Below are 26993 nucleotides of genomic sequence, written 5' to 3'. Positions count from 1 at the left end.
AAATAGTTCTTCTACCAGTATCTCCTCTTTTCCGTCCCGCTTTCAGGCGCAACACTCGGCGTGAACGTGTTAAATGGGTAAATGCGTGTATTTGTATGAAATCGTATTATCGCTTCTGAAATTTATTGGTTATTTTGAATGAGTTAAGTCATAACCATACCCTCCAACTTATGAGGATTTAGAAAATAATTCTTTCTAGTGGTAGCGAACCAAAGTAGAAATTTTTAAAGCAAATGGATCTGTCATAAAACTTTTATCAGAACTTAAGAATCTAGCCATATGGCCTGCACTTTTATAAGTAATAGTGGACAAGTTACGCTAAAATTAATTTTTTTTATATATTAAGACATTAATTTTGCTACCGTCTGAAAAGAAGATTTCTGAAACTACGGAAATTCCGTAGCAGTTGGAGGGTATGGCATAACCCACAATACTATATAGTATTCAGAATTACGAGGCTTTAAAATGTGTTATTTAATTACTATATCTCTGATAGATCTCAAATTGTATGCATTTATTTGCCCCCCTTCTGGTAAGAATAAATTAAATCAAATTCTTGCCTACCGATTATGTAAGGTAACTGAAATATTGATGGCATGAGACTTCCATTTATAGTTCGAAGAACAAGAAAGACGATAAAATTATTTACAAGAACAGATGCAATTCCAGTCACTGTCGTTACTGCAACAACTATGAAGAATACAGGCTTCCTCCCAATTCTGAAACAAAAATTACAAATAATAGAAATTTTTCTACTTGTTTGGTAATTCGGGAAATATTTTATATTGTGATAGTTAAATAATAATTAAAGAAGGAAGAATTTTCTGATAATTAGGTTACTCTTCCAATAGTTAAGGACAAAACTGCCTAGTCAATAAATCTTAATGGTTTGTCGAGGTGGGTAAACAAAAAATAACATTTAAAAATCAATATTCCCCACTATAAATCAATAACTAAGTAGATTTTATTTGCTACAGTGAGTAAACAAAAAAAAATGTTTACAAATCAACATTACCCACCATTAAAAATCAATAACTAGTAGATCTTATTGATTTGTTTTAGTAGGTCAACAAAAGAAAATTAAAAACCAATATCTAAGAGCTTATTAATTTTCCAGGGTAATTAAACAAAAATAATAAATTAAAAATCAATATTTCCCACCATTGTGAATCAGTAATTAGTAAATCTTATTGACTTGTCTCGGTAAATAAACAAAAAATAATAGTTTGAAACCGACGTTACCCACTATGACAAAAATAATAACTAGTAAATGTTATTCATTTGTCATGGTGGGTAAATAAAATATAACAGCCACCGCACAGACTTCTAAACACTAGAAGTTTTTACTGCAACTACTCATAAAATCATGATGGATGAGATAACAAATATTGGACTATTTTTGCTTGCTTTTCTATGCTTGGACTATTTTATGCTACCACTTCATATTACTCATGTTATACCTTTTAGTATAACATGAGTAATACTGGATGCTGGATATTGGGGTTATCTCGGCGGTTGGCGCGATGCGCCACTAACCGATTCATCGATTCTGTTTTGTTGTATTCTGGGAGGTCCTATATACGAGGGTGTTTCGAAAAGTAAAGATACACCGTACGCCAGAGGAAAAGAAAAGTTTTGGCGAGCAAGTTGGCAACACAGGTATTAACCTTGAACCGTTAGCTTTCTCCTCGCGGTCGTTCGGCATTTCAACGTTGATTCTGATTGGAGTAGGTCGTGTTTGAAATGGTTGCGGCGATTCAGAATCTCGCCAAATGCGAAGTGCGCTACGTCATACGTTTTCTTCATGCAAAAGGTCAGAGACCAGCGGATATTCACAAAGAAATTGTTTCTGTTTATGGGAACGTTATGAATAGACAAATGGAGTCCACTTGCTTCATGACAACGCTCGACCTCACACAGCGCTCGTAACCAAAGCACTAACTCAAACAATTCAAATGGCAAGTATTGGACCATCCGCCATACAGCCCGGACCTTGCGCCCAACGACTTTCATTTATTCCTTTACCTGAAGTCACACCTTCGTGGAAAATCATTCCACGACAATGATGAGATCAAAGATGAAGTTGAAATGTGGTTCCGACAACAGGCGGCAACCTTCTATGACTGTGGGATACAAAAGCTTGCGCACCGACTTAACAAATGTTTGGATAACGGGGGTGATTATGTCGAAAAATAATAAATAATCGAGTTAATAAGATGTAACTGACGTTTTCTAAATAAAAGTTTTTTTTTAAGGAATGCGATCCATTGTATCTTTACTTTTCGAAACGCCCTCGTATCTTTGAAGTTGTAGTATGTTGTAACAACAAGTCAAGTCCTTAAAGAAGTAAATCTTTAGTTTTGAAGGGAAAATCATCTTTGGAATGGGGAGATCCCCTTGAGTAGGGTTGTATGATAAAGTTAATAGTATTTTGATAGTATGCAGTCTGAGCATAAAAAGGCGGTAATTGGGCTGAAATTCGAATTATCACGGATTATATCAATATCGAACAATTTATTGAAATCTGATGTGGTGCATGTTTTTGCGTCGCTGTAAAATTTTGTGGTCAATTTAGCTATAAAGCAATTGATATCATCAATGTTTAAGTCTTTTCTGAGTAATCCTCCCTTTGAGGTATTACCCCGAGCTTCACAGGTGCACAGTAGCCACATAGCCCCAGGGAAAAGGGGAAATACATAATAAATGCGCAAAATTATTTACAAGTATTTACAGCTATTTACAAAATTTACGGGACAAAACTCCGTCGGATAGGAAAAAGGCGATTGCCGGGCTATATTTTATGTTGTCTTTGATGAGCTCAAAATCAAAATTTTTGAAGTAATTGCACGTATGACAAGAGAGTGCATCTCTGAAGAAGCTTGCACATAGTTCAGCTATGTGCTCATCTATTTTGTTGATTTTTAACTCTCGTCTTAGATCTTTCATTCTCATGGATCTGGGGGCTCCTGTGATATATCTGAGGAATTTATTCAAAAAGTACCTGCTCCTTATAATTCTAGATCTAATCAGAAATAACTAAATCATTGTGGTATCTGAAAATCTTTTAATTCACCCAGATAAATTAAAATACTGATAAAACTTTCCCACCACAATCAATGTCTTTGAAAAAAGGAACTGTCCTAAATATATGACGCTGGGCGTTAACCGGTTAAGCTTCTGGTTAGTGACTCTGGTTAAGGAGTGTCAGAAAAACTTACTGGTTTTCTTTTATTGATAATTTTCCAAAAGTACATGAAAAGAATCTTACCTATCAGATAAATAGCCATATAGTGGCGTTCCAATTATGCTTCCGACATATGTTAATGCCATCGCTAGACTGGCGTAATGGCTGTTCTCACATACTAGATTCCACTATAAAAATCAAATCATTCTTTAAAATGTTTCAGGAATTCTATATATAGAACAAGTATTTAAAAGCCATTATTTGGAACTTCAATGTAAGAAAATTTGGAGCGCATGTAACAATAATTTCGTTTAACTCACTAATGCCCTATCTATAGCTGATAATTTATAGTTATAGTATATAGCATTAAAGTTATCAGCAATTTCTCTTTTAATTTTGTTGAGCTTAAAATCATACGTACCTTTCAACTGCTACAGAATTTCCGCAATTTCAGATAATATTTTTTAATGGTTACAAAGGTATAGTATTAAGATATTTAAAGCGGGTCACCCAAATATATGTCTTAGAAAATTCTACAATCCATAGAAAAGTTTAAAAAGTTGTAGCAAAACTATTTCATTTCCGCTCTGCTTTTTTAAAGAAATTATCCATTCGTAGTTACAATAAACATAAATGACTCAGTATATACTATGTAATCAGTGCTACAATCGTTCATCGTAATTTTTTTAAAAATCGAATTTGTAGCTATGATAAATTTGCTCGATTTTTATGAAATCTTGCCTACTACTTTTTTTAAAATTTTAATGTGCAACAGCAACAATATATTTTCTTTGGAAAAATTGCTCACGTGCAATGTATTAATATTGTAATTAAATAGAATAAAAAAGCTTTATCTTCCATCATATATATATATATATATATATATATATATATATAATTAAAATGAACTCATTAAAAATTTGTTTTGGTAAGCAATCCTTCTAAACTCCATTTGGGATGAAAACATAAAAGCCAGCTTTCTCCGGGCAGCGGATAAATATTTTCGAATGCTAATCTTGATTATTAAATTAATAAATTCGATTTATATGATTTTTACTCGCTACTACTTCTAAATAATTCAAAGACATTTGTTAATACGTCACTTTGTTGCAGTTACGACGCGTTGAGCATTTTAACGTCTTCGAGACGGGCGAGTCATCTACGCATTCTCAGGGTGGCGACAATCAGGGGAAAAAAATTAAACTGGTAGGTAAAATATTTTTATAGCATTTAATGTAGGGGGGGGGGGGAGTTGAAATAGTTTGGTTTATTTAATGTATCGCTACTTAATTCGAAATAAAAATTTTCTAGTTAAACTTTGAACTAACATTAATAAGATATGTTAGAATTAAAATAAAAGCAAAAGTAACACTAGCAAATTATAAAAAAAATAAGCCATGCTTAAGCTACCGATAATCCAGTGTAAATCCAGTAGAAAGAAAAGTAAGGAATTTATTACGAAATTGAAAACAAACCTCACCAATTTAAGGCATTAAACATTACTAAAAATTACATAAGAGCATAAACTTAACGTAAAATAGATTATTTTAAATGAAACTTTAACTTATCGCTCACATCAAATTGTTTTCCTATTTCAGGAAGAATATTCTCAAAATGTCATTTTAATTTGTTTGTCCAGGTGACTAGAAATGTTGGCAATTTGAACTTAAATACATTACGATAAAATTAATAGACATATTAAGTGCTTCAATGACATAAATAGAAAATGTATTGTTTGGCGAACTCTGAAATCTAATAAAAAAGTTGCGTGGCTCATAAATTTACTTTAATAACTGAACTTTTGTTTTCGATTAGGAGAAATCTTGAGTAATTATTTTAGCTTCTAAGAATATTAAAAACAAATAATCTCAAACGAAAGCAAAAGTAACACTAGCAAATTTTAAAAAAATAAACCATGCCCAGGGTTAAGTTACCGCTTTTTTTTTAAATCCTGATTTCGTACGAATACATTTATGACTCGAAGCCACTTACAGGTAAAAAAATATGATGATAATGAAGAAGCACAGTCGATTTATTATAAATATCTACAACCATTTTCTTCATATAAATGCTTTACATGCATCAATCCCTTTTTGTGGCTGCCCAATAATGGGTTAGTGTATGGTCTTTAACTATTTCAGAACCATAGAAAGTCTACGTAAGTTTTTAGTATTGCTACAGCTCCTAATACAAAGCCGAAATCTGCAACATATACGAATCTTCAGTTTCTCAAAGCCAATGAGCCTTGTACAATCAATTCCTAAAAAATTGTTCATTCGATTTCCATTTTGGTTCATTCTGAGTACAGGTGCTAAATTTCTTTATGTCATTTTGTAGCATACTAAATGTAGAGTAGAATTCTATTTTTTGAATTAAAATATCTTTTACTACCATAGCCTTTTTCTGTTATAATACAGATCGTTTAATAAGTTATAGTAGTCATGGATTTAATTATTATTTTAATATAAATTTTTAACGAAATAAGAATAATAACCATTAAGGGTTTGAGAAATATATTGACTTTCCGTCACGAGAAATCCGAGGGAGACTTATCTGGAAATGAAGAAAAACTGTTATTAAATTCCATTATGTTTCCGGGAGGAGTAAAATATCTTTTACTACCATAGCCTTTTTCTGTTATCAGATCGTTTAATAAGTTATAGTAGTCATGGATATTTCACTCCTCCCGGAAACATAATGGATAGAAATGATTTTAATATTATTTGTTTCTCATTTCCGGGTAAAGCTCCTGTCGATGTGTCGGTAAGTCTGCAAAAATAGTTTTCAATGTAATGTATTTGGAGTACATATTTCAACAAATTAAGTGTGAACTCATTCGTTTGCATAGCTACTTCAAATGTGTACCCATATCTTATAAATATTATTAATAAGCAGTACCGTCAATAATACTATTAATTAAGCTGTTAAAAAGTCTACCCACATTTTACAATTATATCATATTTTATAAATAGTCCAAACGGAGAATAAAAAGGTAATAACCATTATATTATGTTTGTTTCTTTACCTTATATTTAATAATGGAAACCATAATGATATTTTAAAGTTTTTTTACCAAAAAATTGCTGGAGAAAATGTTTAACAAGAGTTTTAGATTTATTTCTCTAAGAATAGCATCGATAACATGATGCATATTTTTCAAAGTAAAAAATATACTTATAAACCTTACCTTAGTTGCTGCTGTTTCCTCAAAATGAGTTGTATCGTATTGCCAACTTGTGCATGGTACAAAGTTTTTGTCATTTCTCACATATTTGGAATTTGAATCTAATATTTTTCTATAATTCAAATCATACATAAAACAGGCCGCATCTTTGTGAGTTTCAAATATTTTGCGTTGCGCTGCTATTGATAGATTGCTATGTGCCACCACGGGCACATAACACCAGTGGTCAGGAATGTAAACTAAGAAAATAATATTTAAGACATACCATGGTAATAGAAAACCAGCTGGTAACAAAAATCCCCAAACCAACATTTTTTGAAATTTTCCAAAATCCCCCACTTCTTCAAGAATGTCCTCAAATTCCAGTTCCTTTTTAGAAATAGCCATATTCTAAAGAAATTTGAATCTATAAGTCCTATCAGATCGATAAATCCACAAATCTATGAGTCCACTGATCAACCACACTGCAACAGTTCAAGCTTTTATATTTCAAGTCGATAAAAGTAACTAAGTGCCACTTTTTCTTTGGTGATCCTTATTTTAGTAAGTCCATTGGTCTATAAGTCTACTAGTTCATCCACACAGCAATGGTTCAGGCTTTTACAATATTTCAAATTAATAGTAGGAAATGTCACCTTTCCTGGGCTATAGCGATGCTTGGATCAGTAAATCTATTGATTTACAAGTCCACTAATCCACCACTCAACAGCAGCTCTGAATTTTTTAATGATTCAAATAAATAATAGTAAATAACTCCCTTCCTGGGCTAAAGTGCTTAGATCAGTAAATCTATTGATATACAAGTCCACTAATCCGCCACTCAACAACAGCTCGGAATTTTATAATAATTCAAATAAATAATAGTAAATAACTCCCTTCCTGGCCTAAAGCGATGCTTGGATCAGTAAATCTATTGATATACAAGTCCACTAATCTATCACACAACAACAGCTCGGAATTTTATAATAATTCAAATAAATAATAGTAAATAACTCCCTTCCTGGGCTACAGCGATGCTTGGATCAGTAAATCTATTGATATACAAGTCCACTAACTCAACAACAGCTCGGAATTTTATAATAATTCAAATAAATAATAGTAAATAACTCCCTTCCTGGGCTAAAGCGATGGATCAGTAAATCTATTGATATACAAGTCCACCACTCAGCAACAGTTTTAAAGTATTTCAAGTAGTTAATAGTAACAAAGTTTCACCTTTCCTGAACTAATGTCTGAAAGAATATGCTTAAATTGCTCCTTTTTATGCAGTATGAAATGCGTAAAAACATATTCCCTCCTCAAAAAGAAAGTTCTAACCATAAATATGACATATTTTCAAAAGTGTTTATTTTATACTATGATTAACGATCCCACGTGATTAAAATTTATTGTTATTTTATCTATTTTTATTTGACAGGAAATACATAAAGTATTTATAGAGACTTCAAAAAATATTATGATCATCGCTTGATTCTTACCTTCGTATGTCAATGTATGAAATATTCACTAACAACTCCGTTGAGTGAAGAAAAGACAGAATTGTAATAAAACATTTATTTATTTACTTCCGTGTTCTAGTTACGATAAAGTAATAGTTAGGATCTGTACTTACTTTGAAGTAATTATTCTATATCTTATTAAATTTTCTATTATCAGCAGTAATAGATAATTTGAAAATGGGTCCATTATCCATTAAACGACTAAGATTTTTCTTAACGACTTTTATGAAGTTTTGTTTTTAAAATTATTTTACTGTTCTGAAAACATATTGCTGCAGCGTAAGAGACTACAATAGGTCTCAGGATCTAATATCGATATCAGTGATCGGTCAGAGCTCCATTTCAAATGACATGGAGATGTTAGCATGGACCATCATTTCCTCACCTCCAAATCTTACACTTGTTTAACAGTAGTCAGTATAATATAAAATACAATAAATAATAAGAAAGTGGTATTGAAAAAATTTACATGCAAAATTTATAACTATGTGCAAACATTTCTATTTCTCCAGAACTATTCAGCCGGTCAAATTTTGTATTTTGCCATTTAAAATTGCAGTCCTTAAAATGGTGTAAAAATGTATAGGGGTGAGTCGGGTAGCCCCGCCCACTTAAGGAGTATTGCTTATATTTCTGTATAATATTGAGTAATAATCAATGTTTTTGTATGTTTCTATTGTTTTATCATCTAATTAAATAATGCAAAAAGAATAAATCAGAAAAAGAATAGTTTAACTTAAAAAAATAGAAATTTAAAAAATTTGACTACTCTATTCAACATATTTTCAAAACTATTGTTTACCATGTTACCAGCTGCATAAATACTTGAAACTTTGAGAATAATCTTTTTTTAATATAGCAGTTAATGTCCGATGGCCCATTGACTTGAAAAAATATTCTATACATATGAAATTGACAGTGGGTGGGGGTACCCGACACTCCCCTACGTTAGAATTCAAAAATTTTTTCAACTATTATTAACTGAAATAATAAAAAATAATAAATATTTACTGGATTTTTGCACGGAATTATCACCCGATAAATAAATCTTATAATTGTGAGCAAAGATTTTTCAAATCTCTTAAAAAGTTCTCGAGATATATCAAGTAACATTAAGGGATCAAACTTCGGTTCGCATTCCTGACCAAACTATTGGAACCATATTTCCTAGATTACGGCTACCCCTAAAATTTGGGAGTCAGAAATACGAATCCGTCGAAAAAAAGGTATGTTTGTTCAAAGAAAGTACGTTTTTAATTTCATAATTTAAAATATCTTATGCACTAATGAATTGGCGTATTTGTAACGTAAATGCTGGTCAGTTCCGTAAAAAAGTTCTCCGGTTATAAAGTATAATATTTCGAATTAAAAATGAAAATATGTGTAACTGTAACCTTAGTGGAACATGCTTATTTCAATGAACATGCTTACTACAACCTAAAAATTGGCATCCATGATACTTTATCTAGTTTAATAAAATAAAATGATAAGATAAAAGAATTTTAAATTTTAAATAAAATATTATTATTTTCTTTGAAATTTTAAAGGTTTGTAATAACCTAATTGAAACTAAAATGTTTCACTAATGTGACTGTTTAGAGTGTAATTATTCCTTGTTTTTTTAAAAAAAGTACCAACTCTAAACCACTGGAAAAACATTTATTATCAAGATGTATTATCATTTTTAGATTTTCTTTCTGTCACAGAAAATGTTTTCGTCCTGAAAAGAAAGTTAAACATTTTTAAAAACATGAATTGGAGATATTTTAAAATATTTTAAGACAATAATGTGATACTATGAGAAAATGCAAAAAAAGAAAAACTGTTTGCAATAGAAAAAAAAATTGGATAATAATTAAAATTAAATATTTAACTAGTATATTATACAGTTTTATCGATTGCTATTTAAATCATTTTTTTTCTTTTTGAAAAAAAAAATTCTTCTCTTGACCTTATAACACTCTACTTTATATGCTATGGTACGTCTGTATAAAAAACGAATATTTGAAATAACAAGAATATTTCCTACATCCCATGATGAGCTAAGAAATTCATATAGGTTAAGACTCCCAATATTTGTGACTGATTTATTTATTTCACAATATTTGTGAATATTTGTGATTGTGACAATGCGCACAGGCAGCCTTTACTTCACGGACAAGCTGGTAAACATTGATCTGAAATTGGGTGGGTTTTAAGTTGCTGCTCTAGATCGAGCCTCAGTTCTTAACGATGACAGTTAATCACAAAAGCCTTTACCAAGCCGCGGTGGCTTTGAGAATAAAGCATTCATCTCCCAATGAGGCGATCCAGGTTTGAATCCCAGTGGTGGTTCGTTGATACAAATTCTGCTCCAGACTCACACCAACCACAATGCTGACGTTAAATATCTTCATTGGCAGACCGGTTAAAATCCCCTTGACGTTGGGCTAACCAAGAGAGATTTTCGTGGTTTTTCTTTTTCATGATTATACCGATTAGTTCCCTCAAAAAGTCCTCCACGAAGGCTAGTTTGTCCCAATGTTTGATCCAAAAGTTCCTTTGTTTCTGGGTTGGGTTTAAAATTACAAGGCTGCGGAATGTAATTTATTATCGACAATCGTAAACTCAGAATTGGGTCGACTGTTCAATGCCGAGTATAAAATAAAATATAAAATAGCCTTAACCCGTTTTGTCCCAACTTTATATATTGAAATGATACAAGAAGTGGTTTTATGGAAAAGGTGGTATAATATATTATCGAAATTAATTGGTTTTTCTACTGTTAGGGCATTCAAAACGTCTTTGATAGATCAAATAGTACTTGCTCCTTTTAATTCTAGATCTAGTCAGAAATAACTAAATCATTGTGGTATCTGAGAATCTTTTAATCCACCCAGATAAATGAAAATTCTGAAAAAAGTTTTCCACCACCATGAATGTCTTTGAAAAAAGGAACAGTCCTAAATACATGACGCTGGGCGTTAACCGGTTAACCACTAAACTATCGCGACTCCATGAATATTTGTTAGCTAACTTTAAAAACTTAGATTTATAATTTAAATAATAAATGTTATAGTATCGGTAACAATTTCATAGTAATGCCAACTATATTTCAATGCAAACATCAACTTACCGACAGCATGAGATAAATGTCTGTTCCTTTCCAAACTGTTCGGCATCTTCTATTGTTAAAGGTAGAGTTTCATTGAGTGTTTCAGGTAGAAAAATTGCAGCGAAGGCAGCCATTAAGTTAATCGATCCAATTATGAGAAATGGAATGCTCTGGTTTATCACTGACTGCAAAGTAAAAAGTCTATATTATGAAAGATAGGAAACAACAACTCTCAATAGTAAACTGGAAAAAAATTATATAATATCATTTATAAAAATTATATAATCTATTATATATAATTCTCTTACGTGGCTCCCAAATTTTGGCTGTATTTCTTTTCCGCCGGTGGCAACGTTTGCTTTGTTTTAAAAACACCAAAGCATTCTGCCTTTTAAGGTGACAAGGGACTTTCAAAGAAGCAAAAATTTGTCAAAAAATCGATATTTTACATTTTATATTTTTGAAATTTAGGCATTTAACTGAACATTTAAAAAAAAAATTTCTGGAATAAGAGCAAAATTGATGAAGTTATGGCCATTTCAGTTTTGACCACGCCCCTTTTTTTACCTTTTTTTGTCTGCAGGTAACTGTTAAAATTAGTTTAGTTTAAAATTAATTTAAAATTAGATTAATATTTTGTTAATTTTTTTTAAAAAATTTAAAGTATATAATTATTAAACTAGTTCATTAGACAATATTTATAGGTATTTATATTAAAAACAAGAAATATTTGTTCAGGTGTAAAATTTGCAATGAAAAAGTACTAAAAGTCATTTTTCTCAAAATGTCTATTTTGAGAAATTTACAATTTTCAAACTGTTCCAGCGTAATGAATTTTCCTTCTATTGACCTGAGAATTTAATGCTACATATTTATGAATATTATTAACATTTTGTTGGAAAAGTTTTTTGAATTAAGTGAATAGTATTTTTTTTATACATGATATTTTATAGAGGTATCATGATTTTTTCCTAAAAATGTAGGTTTTTTACTGTTTTTTTAATGTTACTTGTTTCTATAATAAAAAATGAAAAAAGTACTTCCAACAATTTTTCCAATATTACCTAATATGTAATATTTTAAAAGAATTTTGTCATTTTGACAAAATTTCAGACGCGAGGAGTAATATAAAAAAAACATAAAAAATTGAAAAATTTAAATTTTTTAATTTCTTAAATTTTGAAATATTTTTTTGAAATTTTGTATAAAAGTTGTTTTTAGCAATATAAATGTATCCTGAAAATTTCAAGCAAATCCCTTTATAATTTCAAAAAAAAAAAAATTGAAAGCCCTTTGTCGCCTTAATGATGTGTTTCTGATCTAATATATATAATTCTCTTACGTTGCTCCCAAATTTTGGCTGAAGTACTTTGTACAACTAAATAAGATCCTTTTAACAACAGTTAAATATTTACTTTATTTTCTTCATTCATAGAGAAAACAGTCGGCAAAGAAATCTGTTAGGTTAAAAAGCATTTCGCTAAAAAAATAACGAATTCTAAAAGAAATAAAAATAAACAACTTAAAAAATAAAAATGCTGTTGCCAGCCATAGAATTTTTTGAAAGTTAACTTAGCAACATAAATCAAAATGACATAGAAGTGCAACTAGATCAAAATTATGATACCTGAGCGCTTGACGTAACAAATCCTTCAATTCTAAAAGTGTTGTATCGCCAAAAGCCCAAATTAACAATTGTGTTCTTAAAGAAATTCTATAAAAAGTTTTAAATAAACAACCTACTTCCACAACTGCTTCTTGAAGAACTTGGCTCATTGATTAAAAATATTGTTTTAATTTTACAGTACTAACTTTACTTCTACTTTCATTATTGCTATGACCCTCTTTCATTACATTTTACAATTTCATGCTAAATTTGAGGACTTTAAGTTGTTTTGTGGTTGAATACTGACAGAAATGTGCACATAAAAAAATAATATTTAGAGGTTAAGAGTTGCCTCAGAAAAATTTGAATTGTTGACATTGAACTTAACAATGGAAACAATCGTTTTTGTGAAAAATTGAATTGTATTGTTGACATCAGAACTAAAAATATTGTGTTTCAACTTAACAATACTACCTTAATTTATACTTTAGAATTGCCTCGGAGAAATTTGAATTGTTAGCAATGACTTAAACAAAAAGTTTTATTTTAACTGACAAATACTATATTATAATTTTGACTTTTTCTATGACTATATTAATTTTCTTACTCTTTTCTTCGTTTTTTTTCATTTTATATTTCTGTGATGAAATAAAAAACTTATAGTTGTTCTGCTTCTGAACACTGATGAAAACACAAAATGATGGGCTTCGTCAACAATGAAAAATATATACATTTATTTTACAAATTCCATATTATTAAGGTTGCGCCTTTCAGAGAATTAAAAATACAAAATTATCTTCATCAAAGCCGATGCTTTACATCCGGCGTTCAGAAGCAGACTACTATTTCATATTGTTTTACAACACATGGCCTTAGCCCTCTGTTGGGAAAGACTTTAAAACAAAACTTACAACAGTTACTTTTCTCAAGAACTGAAATTTAAAATAGTGTGAATAAGAAAAATATGTGAACTGTTTGCAATTTCAAATTAATATTGAAATGTACAGGTTTAGAATTTTCTACAGTGAAAAGTTTTCGGAACTTCAGTATTCAAAAAAGTATACAAAAACTAGACGTTAAGAACGTATCCAATGAGCGAGCAAAGCGAGCATTGGATTGCGAAGCAATCCGAAATGAACTGCGAAAGCAGTTCCGGGGGTTGGTGAGAGCCAGCGAGCAGGGGGCGAAGCCTCCTAGTATCAATATAATATCACTCTTAATAAATCTACTACCTTTAAATAAATCTACTCTTAATAATTAACTTATTTTGTCATCACGTTTTGCTTTTTTCGTCGCCCGTGACAACGCTGTAAATAGTAATCGATAATTTTCTGGAATTCAGTGGAAATTTTAACCCTTTGACGGTTATAGACGAGTTCAGCTCGCAATCGAATCGTGCCTCATAATGCGCGCAAACGAGTTCCTCTCGGGAGCAAGATTTTGACAGCAATGGTTAGTAACGAGAACTACTCGCGTTGTGAAATTTTTCCCCAATGCGCGCTGACGAGCTGAGCCAACACCTCCTAGAAAGAACAGGCCTCAGCACGGGTTACCATAAATATCCCTTAGTAGTCCAAACGTAATGACATATTTTGTATTTTCTACCACTGCGCAGCTTTGTACCCTTAACGTAATGACATCTTTCTTATTTTTCGTCAACTGCGCAGTTAACTTCGTCACATCGGACTACTAAATTGATCCGTGCTGAGGCCTTTCTACTTCTAGGAGGTGTTGGCTGAGCTCGTTCGCCATTATTATTCTGCATTGACTATGTTAAAAACGAAAAGTACGTATAAACTGTTATTTATGTACTACGAATACTTTAAGAAATTTTTAAAACGCGTGAGGCGTGCTATCTACCGTATCCAGAGATGCCCACTTGCTCCGCTTTGTAAAATAGTATTTCCTAGTGATAGCGAAAGTCAAGTTACTTTCAGTTGAGTATTTTTCCTTTTAAGTAATTTTTTCACCACCAAATATCAATAACTATAAGTAACATATGAAATGCAACGTTAAAGCAACAATCCACTGTTTACTCAATTAAAAAGTAGGCGTAATTGTCCATCTCCAACGAAATTTACTACATAATTTGCTACCACTTTATTATAACAATTCCAGAAGACCGGAGCTGTTGGCATCGCCAGAGAAGGGTGACATTTTCGGAAGAACGGAGGTGGAAAATAGATGCCACTTTCGACTGCTGTTTGCACGTAATACTGCGCGAATTAATGAAACAAAAACTGCTCATTTCCCTGGCCGTCAAAGGGTTAATTAGGTATGAATTGGATTTGATCTTTCAGAAAAATCCTAACGAAGACTTTGTTGGTGTTTCAAATATTTCAACGACTGACTCCACAGTGGTGGATCAACACAACAAGCACAAAACTAATAGACGTGACCACCCAATTAACACGTTGAACGCCACGCTAATTTTACATGTCTTGCCCGTCACGCCACAACGGCAATTTACTACGAACTAAATTTGCAAATATTGGACAGATTTTGCTAGTTTTTAAGAGGTTTAGCATAACTTATCTGAAAAAATGATGAATTATATAAGCCTACGAATTATTTAGAAATAGGGGTGAATAAAAACCTAGTAAATTGAATTTATTAAACTAAGAATTACAATAATCAGACCTGCCAACTTTTAATCCCTTCCATTATCATTTTTCCCAGTGGTATTAAAATGGAATTAAAACTTCAATTTTAAGCAAACAAATGCGTTGTATTTGAAAAAAATTAAGTTTACAACCATGATAGTAACGCATATTAATATATAAACTTAATTTTTGTAAGAATAGTTGTGATCAAAATCATTTAAAAATTAAATTTATAAAAGAAAAAAATAGCATATATTTACTACCACTTTAAATATGAAAATAAAATCTCCCGCAAAATGCGGGAGAGTTGGCAGGTATGAATAATTAAGTAAATTTTGTAAAAATTTTCCGCAATACCATAAAAGAGTGTAAATTTTATAGTTCTATATCATGTTATACGCTGTCAGCCAGCTGTTTTTCGCGGCCTATGTGAAAGGTCAGTGTCAGCCACCGATGGCTGACGTGGCGCTCAACGTGTTAATAAAGCTATTTTTATGTCTCATTTATTGCGCTCCCCGATGGCTCTACTTTATTAATTTAAGAAAAATTCTATTCTAGAAGTTCATCCTTTCAAAATGAAGATTAACTGCAACCAGTGTCCTACAACAAAATATTGTTGCTTCAGGGCAACTCATGATAGTTCAAATTTACCACAATCAAGAAATTTTCTCTGGAACTTATGTTTCTTTATAAACCCTAAAAATCCTATAATCTCAGTAGTTGTAGCAATCCTCATATTATTATTATAGTATGGTTTTTATTAAAATCAGTACTAATTACCATAATACCAAAAGTACTAGTTACCAAAGTTAATTCAGCACTATTGACGTTAATAATAGTGAGGCGATTTTCATACGATTGCCCTAAACGAATCAATACCTTTTCACCATTAATTTATTTTTCTTTATTTCAATTACGTTTTATTACAAATTATTTATTTTTATAGAAACACATCTTAACACGTTCATTGCCAGCCTATTGCAGGTGACCTATCATTGAAGAATGGTAATGCGTAAAGCTAAAACCAAAGTTAAATTTTCTAATTTTAGCACTAATTTTAGTTTTTAAATTTTACAATAAGTTTATCTTTATACATAACATGTTATTGTCATTAGATAAACATAATATTTTCTGCAAAAATAGTTGGATGATAATATGCGTCTTCCTACCACTTGATCTGTTTTATGGACATAAATTGCGGGAAAGAAATTCGTTACGCCTTACTGCTTGATTCGGCAGCAAGCCTGCGAAACACTCAACTAGAAACGAAGTAAACATGTGGTCTCAGAATGACTTAAATGCTAATTCAATGACATAGCCTTCACGTGCTATCCAAGTTCATCACTGAACTTGTAAAAAAATAATTAAGCATTAAAGAATGGACAACAAGTTCCTAAACAGAATTGATTACAGTTAATATATATATATATATATATATATATATATATATATATATATATATATATATATATATATATATATATATATATATATATATATATATATATATATATATATATATATATATATATATATATATATATATATATATATATATATATATATATATATATATATATATAAGGTTTTTATAAAGTAATACAAAAATTATAAATACTTTTGTATTAATAAAAGAATTAAAACTCTTTCGTTTTCATAAAATGTCTAAAAAGAGTAAGCATAGAGATATTTTATTTTGGGAATTCAAGGCTGAAAACATACCATTGAATAATAATTAGATTTATATTTCAAAGGAGGAGTTATTTTTAGAATCTTATCCCTCTTTCACTTCCATGTTAGGAAGCATTAAATGATTTTCCATAATGCGTAGAGTTACAAAGGTATGTACGACTGAAACCTAATTACACCAATCTCTGTAGTATTTAATGCGGGACTGATGGTTTTCGCATGTTTCTTGCTGAATAACGTGTTCCAATAAACATCTGCCGGAACCATCGTCTTGTCCACACCCCCTCCTTTGTGGAGTGGAGATGTGAACTGTTATAACCACCAGCACATCTTTAAATAAAGCTTTTTATAACGTATTATGGCTTTTGACTGCATTCTTAAAGTTGAATACACCTATGATAACAGGGATCTATATATATATATATATATATATATATATATATATATATATATATATATATATATATATATATATATATATATATATATATATATATATATATAGACAGACAGACAGACAGATAACGTTGCCGAGTGGAAGGATAAAAACAGAAAAGGGTACTAAATTTTTTATTTATTAATTATTAGAGTGAGAACAGCTAAAAACGTGAACACGAAATGTTGTGCTCCTCAATATAAGTTGGGGGAAATCTTGCAAAGTAAAACCGTAAAATGTTTCATTTTAGAGAATGAGGGAAAACTCAGTAATTGTAATTGGTTAGTTAAATAGGTCACGCAATTCGCACAAAGAACAAAGGGGGAAAATGTCTTTTAATTAATGCATACTTGAACCAAAAACAGATTAAAGAACAGGATGTGAATTTAAAAGTGTGAGAAAGCGTTTCATTTTGAATAATAAATTAAGAAAAGGATTTACAGAAAAGGAATAAAATAAAAAGATTAATTGAGACTTTTTATGTTACACACATATGTATATATATTTCTCCTTTTACGATTTCACGGTATTTAGTTTTATTCTGTTACGCTTTTTTTCCTTAAATATATCCTTATAATTCTTATTATCATTGTGGCGTATGAAACCAAAAATTTTCCCATCGGGCAGGAATAGGGACACATATTTCCCTTACGGGAGGATGAGCGGGGGATTACTTGGTAGCAGTTTTCACCAAGGAAATATTAAAGCTCACTTGAACTAAAGACTTTCTTTTTTAATTCAGACGGAAAAAAAAATTTTAATGGAAAATTAAATTACACGAATATATTAAGTTAAAAATTGTAATTTTAGAAGGGGTTGTGCCCCCTTCGCTTAGAGAAAGTAGGGGGGCTAAAGCCCCCCTCCTGACTCCCCACTTCCTCAGTCCGTTCCACTGAAGTAAGAGCATTGCATATTTAGGTTTTTTACTATTCTTCACTCCTTAAAATAATACACATAAAATAAGTTTTTTCGATTCACAAAACGTATAAAACGTATTCAAAATATACTTTTAGAGGTATTAATCCAATATAGGAAAGAAAAACGATATATAGATCTATAGTTGATGAAATATCAGCCAGTGACAATTTGAATCAGATTGTGGTGGTTAACAAACGGTATCGCCGTTTGTAGCCGCCGACACCGGCTAATTACGGTTCTCGTACACACAAAGCATCGCGTGGATAGCGATTAAATACGGCACAAGTAACGAAAGGGTTAACAATAGCTAATGCTAAAGCAATGTGAAAATTTTATTTTTAAAATATCTCTGCCGAACGGAACTAATTGAAAATTTTAAGCGATTTTTAGCCCATATCAGAATTTTGGAACACTAGCACAAATGGTTCGGGAATTATGAGAGATTCGACATAACGTTCCGATACTGCAGGCAAACAGAAATACTAAGCAACGATCAAGAGTTAACTGGAAAAAAATAATGTTAACTTATCATTGAAATTACATTAGAAATTCTAACTCATTGAAAATTTTAAACGATTTTTAGTCGATGTCAGATTTTTGGAACACTACCAAAAATGATTCAGGAGTTATGAGAGATTCGACATAATGGTTCCGATACTGCAGGCAAACAGAAATACTTAGCAACGATTAAGATCTTACCATTGAAATTACGTTAGAAATTCTTATTTTTATAAATTATCACTATTTTAATAGAAAATTATAAAATCTATAACACAAAATTTTGCAATTTATGTTTTTATTTATATTATCTATATTATTAAAGCTTGCAATTGTGAGCATGAGATTTAGAGGTCACAAAAACATTGTTGAGTTCGAATTGCCTGCTTAAAAAATTGAGTTTAGTTCAAAATGTGTGCTTGAGAACAAGAGCAAAAAAAAAGTGACTTTCCTATGTTAAAAACTGAACTCAAAATTTAACAGCCAATCAATGCAGAATATCATTTATTTTCTTAAAGAATTCATTACAAATTTTCTGGTCGTGTAATTACCACTAGGTTTACGGACGTTTCTTATATACCTATCTCTACTAGCTCAAGTCAATTTGACGTATGAAGGAATACGTATACGAGGGTTGCTATTTATATTTCTGGCCTAATAATTAAAAAACAAACATGTAGGATCGAAATTGGTTTTATTGTTTCTCAAAATATTCTCCATGATGATCAATGCACTTTTGCATGCGTTTGAACCAATTTTCAAAGCACGATTTCCAGTCCGATTGAGGTAACTCCAAAACATGCGTTTTAAATGCATCAACCGCTTCTTCGGGGGTCGAAAATCGTTGTCCACGTAATTTATTTTTGATGTGTGGGAATAAGAAGAAGTCATTGGGTGCCAAATCAGGGCTGTACGGCGGATGACCCATCAGTTCGATCTTTCGCTCCGTCAGAAATGCCTTTGTTTGAGTCGATGTGTGAGAGTTCGCATTGCATGATGAAGAATGATTCGCCTGTTCTTCTGCTTTTTTCGAATTTCTCCGATGACTTCTGGCAAACAAATGGTCGTGTACCATTCAGAATTGACCGTCCTGCGTTGCTCTAACGCCACTGTTGCCACATGACCGTTAATGCCGAAGAAACAGGCAATCATCTGTTTCGATGTGCTTCTTCCTCGAACAACTTTTGTTGGTTTTGCCTCGTCTTGGAAGACCCATACAGTTGATCGCTGCTTTGTTTCCGGCTCATATGCATAGATCCACGATTCGTCACCTGTGTAGATGTTATACACAGCCTTTGGTGTACCTTGAACGTATTTTTCAACATTTCCATGCACCAATCGACACGAGCCTTTTTTTGAGCGTTTGTCAGATTATGCGGGATCCAACGCGAAAAAAATTTTTTTACGCTCAAATGTTCATGCAATATTTTATTGATGCTAGTCATACTAATGCCCAAAGAAGCCTCTATCTCACGGTATGTCACATGACGATCTTGCTTTATCAGTTCACGCACAGCATCGATCTTTTCTGGCACAACAACGGATTTTGGACGACCTGCACGGGATTCGTCCTGGATCGAACATCGACCACAATTAAATTCGTTATACCAATTTTTTACAGTGCTGTAGGATGGCGCTTTGTCGCTTAATAAAGAATTAAGTTCATCGAAGCACTCTTGTCTTGACAATCCACGTCGAAAGTTATGAAAAATAATGGCACGAAAATATTCACGATTCAATTCCATTTTTTGAAAGAGAAGAACTTTTCAATTTACTGTCAACAACACAAATGAAACTATAATTGTAAATCGTCTGCTGAATTTATGTTTAAAAATATCAAACTTTCGATTAAAATCGTCCGCGGTCACCTAGCAACACTTACTGTTGCCAAGGCCAGAAATTTAAATAGCAACCCTCGTAACAGCATTTACAGAGATGCCAACTTGCTCTAGACAGCTAATATATATTTTAAAGTGGTAGTTTATTAATTGTAATCTTTGGTATAATAAGCTCAATTTAGTAGATTTTTATCCACCACTATTTTAAAGTAATTCGTAGGCTTATATAAATAACCACTTTATATATGCAAAATATATATGCAAAATCAATGAAGCCCGGCTATAACCGGTGGGAGGCGAGAGAGTGCACAGGGAGTCTTCCCCCTTTTGTAAATAGTGTAAATATTCTTTCTTTATCTTTATCTTCAATTTGTTCCCTTTATTATGTATCAACTTGCGACTTATTTTTATGTATGACCCAGACTTGATTTTATCAACTATTGTTCATTCTGAGATTTAACTTAATGTTAACGCAGCACCTCCCTTCCCTTCCACCACATATTATCCAATTTAGATGAAAGAGCAGATATCCATACATGGATAGGTACTCTGAAAAAAGTTGATTAGTTAGTTAGTTATATGCAAAATTACGTACCAGTATAAGCTTATTCCTTCATGACTTTTGAGCACAGAACAAACCAGTATAAGATGAATCGGTTGGTGGCGCTACGCGCCAATTACCGAGGTACCCTACTTATCCAGAATATGCAAAATTACAAGTAGTTATTTGCCGTTTTTTTTTTAAATAATTTTGTCTTGTACAGAGCAGTTGGCATATCTACATTTAGAAAGCAACGTATTTATATACTACAAGAAAAAGTTGAAAATATGAGATATATATTTATGAAATATTTTAGTATTTTGTTTTTCAATGCTCGAACACCTTCAAAATCTGAGACTCTGACATCAGTTGACATTCTGCGTTTGTTCTTTCTATTATTGCTTATCGGCAACAGTTGTTTATCGCTTGTTTCATTTGAGATAACGATATTGGATAACGGATCGAAGTATTGTCGGTACATTCCTATTTATTATTGAAGTGATGATCGCATGTTTATTCAAAATTTTGTCTAAATTACGATCGCATCAAATTGATGCATATCGGTAGCGATAGGTATACCACAAAGAGAATTTCAATATTTCAACACTTTTGAAGAAAATGGACTTCAATATATATTTACCTCGATCAATGGATAAAAGTCATTACAGGAGATAAAATAAAAATGCAAACTGGTCTTGTAATTTTCCTTAAAAAACGAAATGAGTCAAAATGACGCTTCCCGTAAACCTAGTGTTAAATATGTTACATTTGCAACCTCCATTATTATAATTGTATGTAATTTATGGAATATATTTGGATCTTATCGTAAATTAATTGATCAGATTTAAGAACAGAAAACATCTTATTCATCTGCAATGCTGCAGGCTTCATAAGCCCATCGTTTACTTTTGAGGCATTTACAGGAATTTTGACGGAGAGTATTACGCCATAAATATACCGGGTGTTGGCATTACGTAACAACGCCATTTTATAAAAAAAATATTTCAGCAATTTTCTGTTACCACTATTCAAAAAAGGAAAATTAAAATATAAAACTGACATGCGAATTAAGTTTGTTTCGAAAAGATTTTCAAATTTTAAAAATAGCTTGCAATTGCAATCTCGCAATTTAGAGGTACCAACCCAAATGCATTGCCGGTGAGATTTTTAATTGTGGAAACTGCTCACATTGCGTGTTTCAGGAACAGATTACATGACTCTAAATACGAGCCTAAAAATATACAATTTCAGTAAAAGTGACTTTCCAATGGTAAAGAATGAACCCCAAATTTAACCAAATCAATGCAAAATTTAACTTACTTCTATAAACAATTTATCATAGATCAACGTCCCAGATTTCGGGTCAGGTGGTTAAATATATTACACATGCAATTATTACTCTATTGTTACACATATAATATATGGTATATGTGTGGAACTTATCGCAATTTAGTTACCTGTTCAGATTCAAGAGCAGGAAACGATCATATTCATTTTCAATGATAAAGGATTCACACACCACCCTACCATGGCCAAGCACCTGGCCCTTTTTTCTGGCCACTATCTTTTAAAGATCATGCAACGAACGACTCGTACAGCCTAGTCACGCGACATGAACAGCTCCTGAGCTGGTAACCTCCTTCCATGCTTCCACACCATAACCAATAAGGGGACTTTCTGCCCCAACTGATTTAACATGCACACTCCGCATTCAATAAGTACGTTCGGCAGAGTTGTTTAAATATGAATTTTTCACTTTGCATTAGCATTAGCTATTGTTAACCATTTCGCTCCGAGAGCTGTGGCAGAGAGTCCCCTTATTGGTTATGGTGTGGAAGCATGGAAAGAGCGTACCAGCTCAGGAGCTGTTCATGTCGTTTGACAAGGCTGTACGAGTCGTTCGTTGCATAATCTTTAAAAGATAGTGGTCTGAAAAAAGATGGTAGGGTGGTGTGTGGATCCTTTAAACGCATTCAAAATATACTTTCAGAAGAATTAATCCAATATAGGAAAATGAAATATTGATCTACAGTTGATGGAATATTAGCCAGTGACAATTTGAATCAGATCGTGGCGGTTACCAAACGGTATCACCGTTGGTAACCGCCGACACCGACTAATTACGGTTCTCGTACACACAGATCATCGCGTGGATGGCGATTAAATACGGCACAAACAGCGAAATGGTTAACAATTGCAAATGAATATGATCGTTTCCTGTTCTTGAATCTGAACAGCTAACTAAATTGCGATAAGTTCCACACATGTACCATACCTTATCAGCTTAACAATAAAGTAATAATTACATGTGTAATAGATTTAACCACCTGACCCAAAATCTGGGACGTTGATCTAAGATGAATTGTTTAATAAAGTGAGTTAAATTTTGCATTGATTTGGTTGTTAAATTTGGGGTTCATTCCTTACCATTGGAAAGTCACTTTTATTGATATTGTATATTTTTTAAGCGCCTACTTAGAGTCATAGAATCTACTTCTTAAACAGGAATTTCAAACTTTGACCATTTCTTAAACACGCAATGTGAGCAGTTTCCACAATCAAAATGCTCAACAGCAATGCAGTTGGGTTGGTGCCTCTAAATTGCGAGCTCGCAATTGCAAGCTATTTCAAAGTTTGAAAAATCTTTTCTATCCAAATTTAGTTCATATGTCAGTTTTATATTTTAATTTTTCTTTTTTGAATAGTGGTAACATAAAATTGCTAAAATATTTTTCGATAAAATGGCGTTGTTACGTAATACCAACACCCGGTATATTTACGCCGTAATACTCTCCGTCAAAATTCCTGTAAATGCCTCAAATTTAAACGATGGGCTTATGAAGCCTGCAGCATTGCAGATGAATAAGATTGTTTTCTGCTCTTAAATCTGATCAACTATATTCCATAAATGATCGTCATTCCTAAACACTTGATCGTTGTTTAGTATTTCTGTTTGCCTGCAGTATCGGAATCATTATGTCGAATCTCTCATAACTCCCGAACCATTTGTGCTAGTGTTCCAAATATATTCCATAAATTACATACAATTATATTAATGGAAGTTGCAAATGTAACATATTTAAAACGTGGTTTACGGGACGCGTCATTTTGACACATTTTGAATTTTATGAGGAAAATTACAAAACCAGTTTGCATTTTTATTTCATCTCTTGTAATGACTTTTATCCATTGATCGAGGTAAATATATATTTAAGTCTATTTTCTTCAAAAGCGTTGAAATATTGAAATTCTCTTTGTGGTATACCTATCTCTACGGATATGCGTTAATTTCACGCAATATTAAATTAGACAAAATTTTGAATAAACATGCAAACATCGCATCAATAATAAATAGGAATGTACCGACAATACTTCGATTCGTTATTGTTATCTCAAATGAAACACGCGATAAAAAACTGTTGCCGATAAGCAATAATAGAAAGAACAAACTCAGAATGTCAATTGATGTCAGAGTCTCAGATTTTGAAGGTGTTCGAGTATTGAAAAATAAAATACTAGAATATTTCATAAATATATATCTCATATTTTCATTTTTTTTTCTTACAGTATATAAATACGTTACTTTCTAAATGCAGAGATGCCAACTACTCCGTACAAGACAAAATTATTTAAAAAAAAACGGTAAATAACTACTTATAAATTTTTCATACATAAAATGGTGAATTATATAAGCCTGCGAATTATTTAGAAATAGAGGTGGATAAAAGTCTACTAAATTGAATTTATTAAACCAAGAATCACAATTGATAAACTTCCACTTTATTATATATATTTGCTATGCAAACGTCCGTAAACCTAGAGTTAATCACACGACCCGAAAATCTGTAATGAATTGTTTAAGGAAATAAGTGATATTTTGCATTGATTGGTTGTTAAATTTTGAGTTCATTTTTTTCAGCATAGGAAAGTAACTTTTTTTTTGCTCTTGTTTTCAAGCACACATTTTGAGATAAGCTTAATTTTTTAAACAGGCAATTCGAGCTCAACCATGTTTTTGTGACCTTTAAAGCTCATGCTCGCAACTGCAAGCAATTTATAATACAGATAATTAACTTAAAAAAATAAATTACTAGTTTACAAAATGTTGTGTTATAGATTTTATGTTTTTCTATTTAAATAATGGTAGTTTAAAAAAATAAGAATTTCTAATGTAATTTCAATGATAAGTTACCTTTATTTTTTTCCAGTTAACTCTTAACCCTTTCGCACCGACTGTCACAAATACGTAACAGCACAAAACCGTATCAATCAGGGTAAAAATATAAAACTGGTAACCAAAGTATTTCTTTAACAGTTTATTTGTAGGCGGAGTTATAATTGTTTGATTTATTTAATTCACCAATACTTTGTTCTAAATAAAACTATTTAGTTATACTTTGAATTATCATTGATTATATATATGATTAAACTAACAATAATTAAAGTAAAAGTAAAGTAAGTCTGTCAAATTAGCAACGGCTACATTTAAGTTACCGTTTTTTATTTAATTACAACTAGATTCTCATCTTGTACGAATGCTTTTCTGAATCACTCGTCCCCAAGGGGTTAAGCGTTGCTCAGTATTTTTGTTTGCCTGCAGTATCGGAACGTTATGTCGAATCTCCCATAACTCCCGAATCATTTGTACTAGTGTTCCAAAATTCTGTCATCGACTAAAAATCGCTTAAAATTTTCAATGAGTTAGAATTTCTAATGTAATTTAGTGACAAGTTAACATTATTTTTTTCCAGTTAACTCTTGATCGTTGTTTAGTATTTCTGTTTGCCTGCAGTATCGGAACGTTATGTCGAATCTCCCATAACTCCCGAATCATTTGTACTAGTGTTCCAAAATTCTGTCATCGACTAAAAATCGCTTAAAATTTTCAGTGAGTTAGAACTTCGAATGTAATTTTAATGATAAGTTAACATTATTGTTTTCCAGTTAACACTTGATCGTTGTTTAGTATTTCTGTTTGCCTGCAGTATCGGAATCATTATGTCGAATCTCTCATAACTCCCGAACCATTTGTGCTAGTGTTCCATAATTCTGACATTTATGCTGCTCTCGCAGCGAAATATTTTATTTTTCAATACTCGATAATAGCGAGTATTTTATTTTTCAATACTCGAACACCTTCAAAATCTGAGGCCTGACATCAGTTGATATTCTGCGTTTGTTCTTTCTATTATTGCTTATGGGCAACAGTTGTTTATCGCTTGTTTCATTTGAGATGACGATATCGGATAACGGATCGAAGTATTGTCGGTACATTCCTATTTATTATTGATGCGAAGTTTGCATGTTTATTCAAAATTTTGTCTAAATTACGATCGCGTCAAAATGACGCATATCGGTAGCGATAGATATACCACAAAGAGAATTTCAATATTTCAACTGAATATATATATATATATATATATATATATATATATATATATATATATATATATATATATATATATATATATATATATATATATATATATTACTGAATATATAAATATATATTGAAGTCTATTTTCTGAAGTCTATTTTTCAATATATATTTTCCTCGATCAATGGATAAAAGTCATAACAAGAGATAAAATAGAAATGCCAACTGGTTTTGTAATTGAGTCACAAAATGACGCTTCCCGTAAACCTAGTGTTAAATATGTTATATTTGCAACCTCCATTATTATAATTGTATGCAATTTATGGAATGTATTTGGATCTTATCGTAAATTAGTTGATCAGATTTAAGAGCAGAAAACAATCGTGTTCATCTGCAATGCTACAGGCTTCATAAGCCCATCGTTCAAATTTAAGGCATTTACAGGAATTTTGACGGGGAGTATTACGACATAAATATACCGGGTCCTGGTATTACGTAACAACGCCATTTTATAGATAAATATTTT

General features: G+C 31.6%; 2 protein-coding genes across 3 annotated transcripts in view; both read right to left on the bottom strand.

Annotated features, from left to right (window-relative positions):
* Positions 1–7663, bottom strand: part of LOC107445028 (organic cation transporter 1) — a 31946-nt gene extending 24283 nt beyond the window's left edge. Inside the window, exons 1-3 of the mRNA XM_087163648.1 lie at positions 6372–7663; positions 3269–3372; positions 565–719 (exon numbers count right to left, since the gene is read on the bottom strand). Of these exons, the coding sequence (XP_087019774.1) occupies positions 565–719; positions 3269–3372; positions 6372–6755 (643 nt within the window). The 5' untranslated portion in view covers positions 6756–7663. The remainder of the gene's footprint in view (positions 1–564; positions 720–3268; positions 3373–6371) is intronic.
* A 1847-nt stretch (positions 7664–9510) lies between these two features.
* Positions 9511–26993, bottom strand: part of LOC107445047 (organic cation transporter 1-like) — a 58838-nt gene continuing 41355 nt past the window's right edge. For both annotated transcript variants that reach the window (XM_087163647.1, XM_016059358.4), the window contains exons 9-10: positions 10983–11146; positions 9511–9587 (exon numbers count right to left, since the gene is read on the bottom strand). In XM_087163647.1, the coding sequence (XP_087019773.1) occupies positions 9533–9587; positions 10983–11146 (219 nt within the window). In that variant the 3' untranslated portion in view covers positions 9511–9532. The remainder of the gene's footprint in view (positions 9588–10982; positions 11147–26993) is intronic.

The sequence above is a fragment of the Parasteatoda tepidariorum genome, chromosome 5 (assembly GCF_982258835.1).
Source record: "Parasteatoda tepidariorum strain Cologne lab strain chromosome 5, Ptep-v5.0, whole genome shotgun sequence".
Lineage (NCBI taxonomy): Eukaryota > Metazoa > Arthropoda > Arachnida > Araneae > Theridiidae > Parasteatoda > Parasteatoda tepidariorum.
The sequence above is the reverse complement of the archived record's forward strand: the minus strand, read 5'-3'. Positions and strand labels throughout refer to the sequence as shown.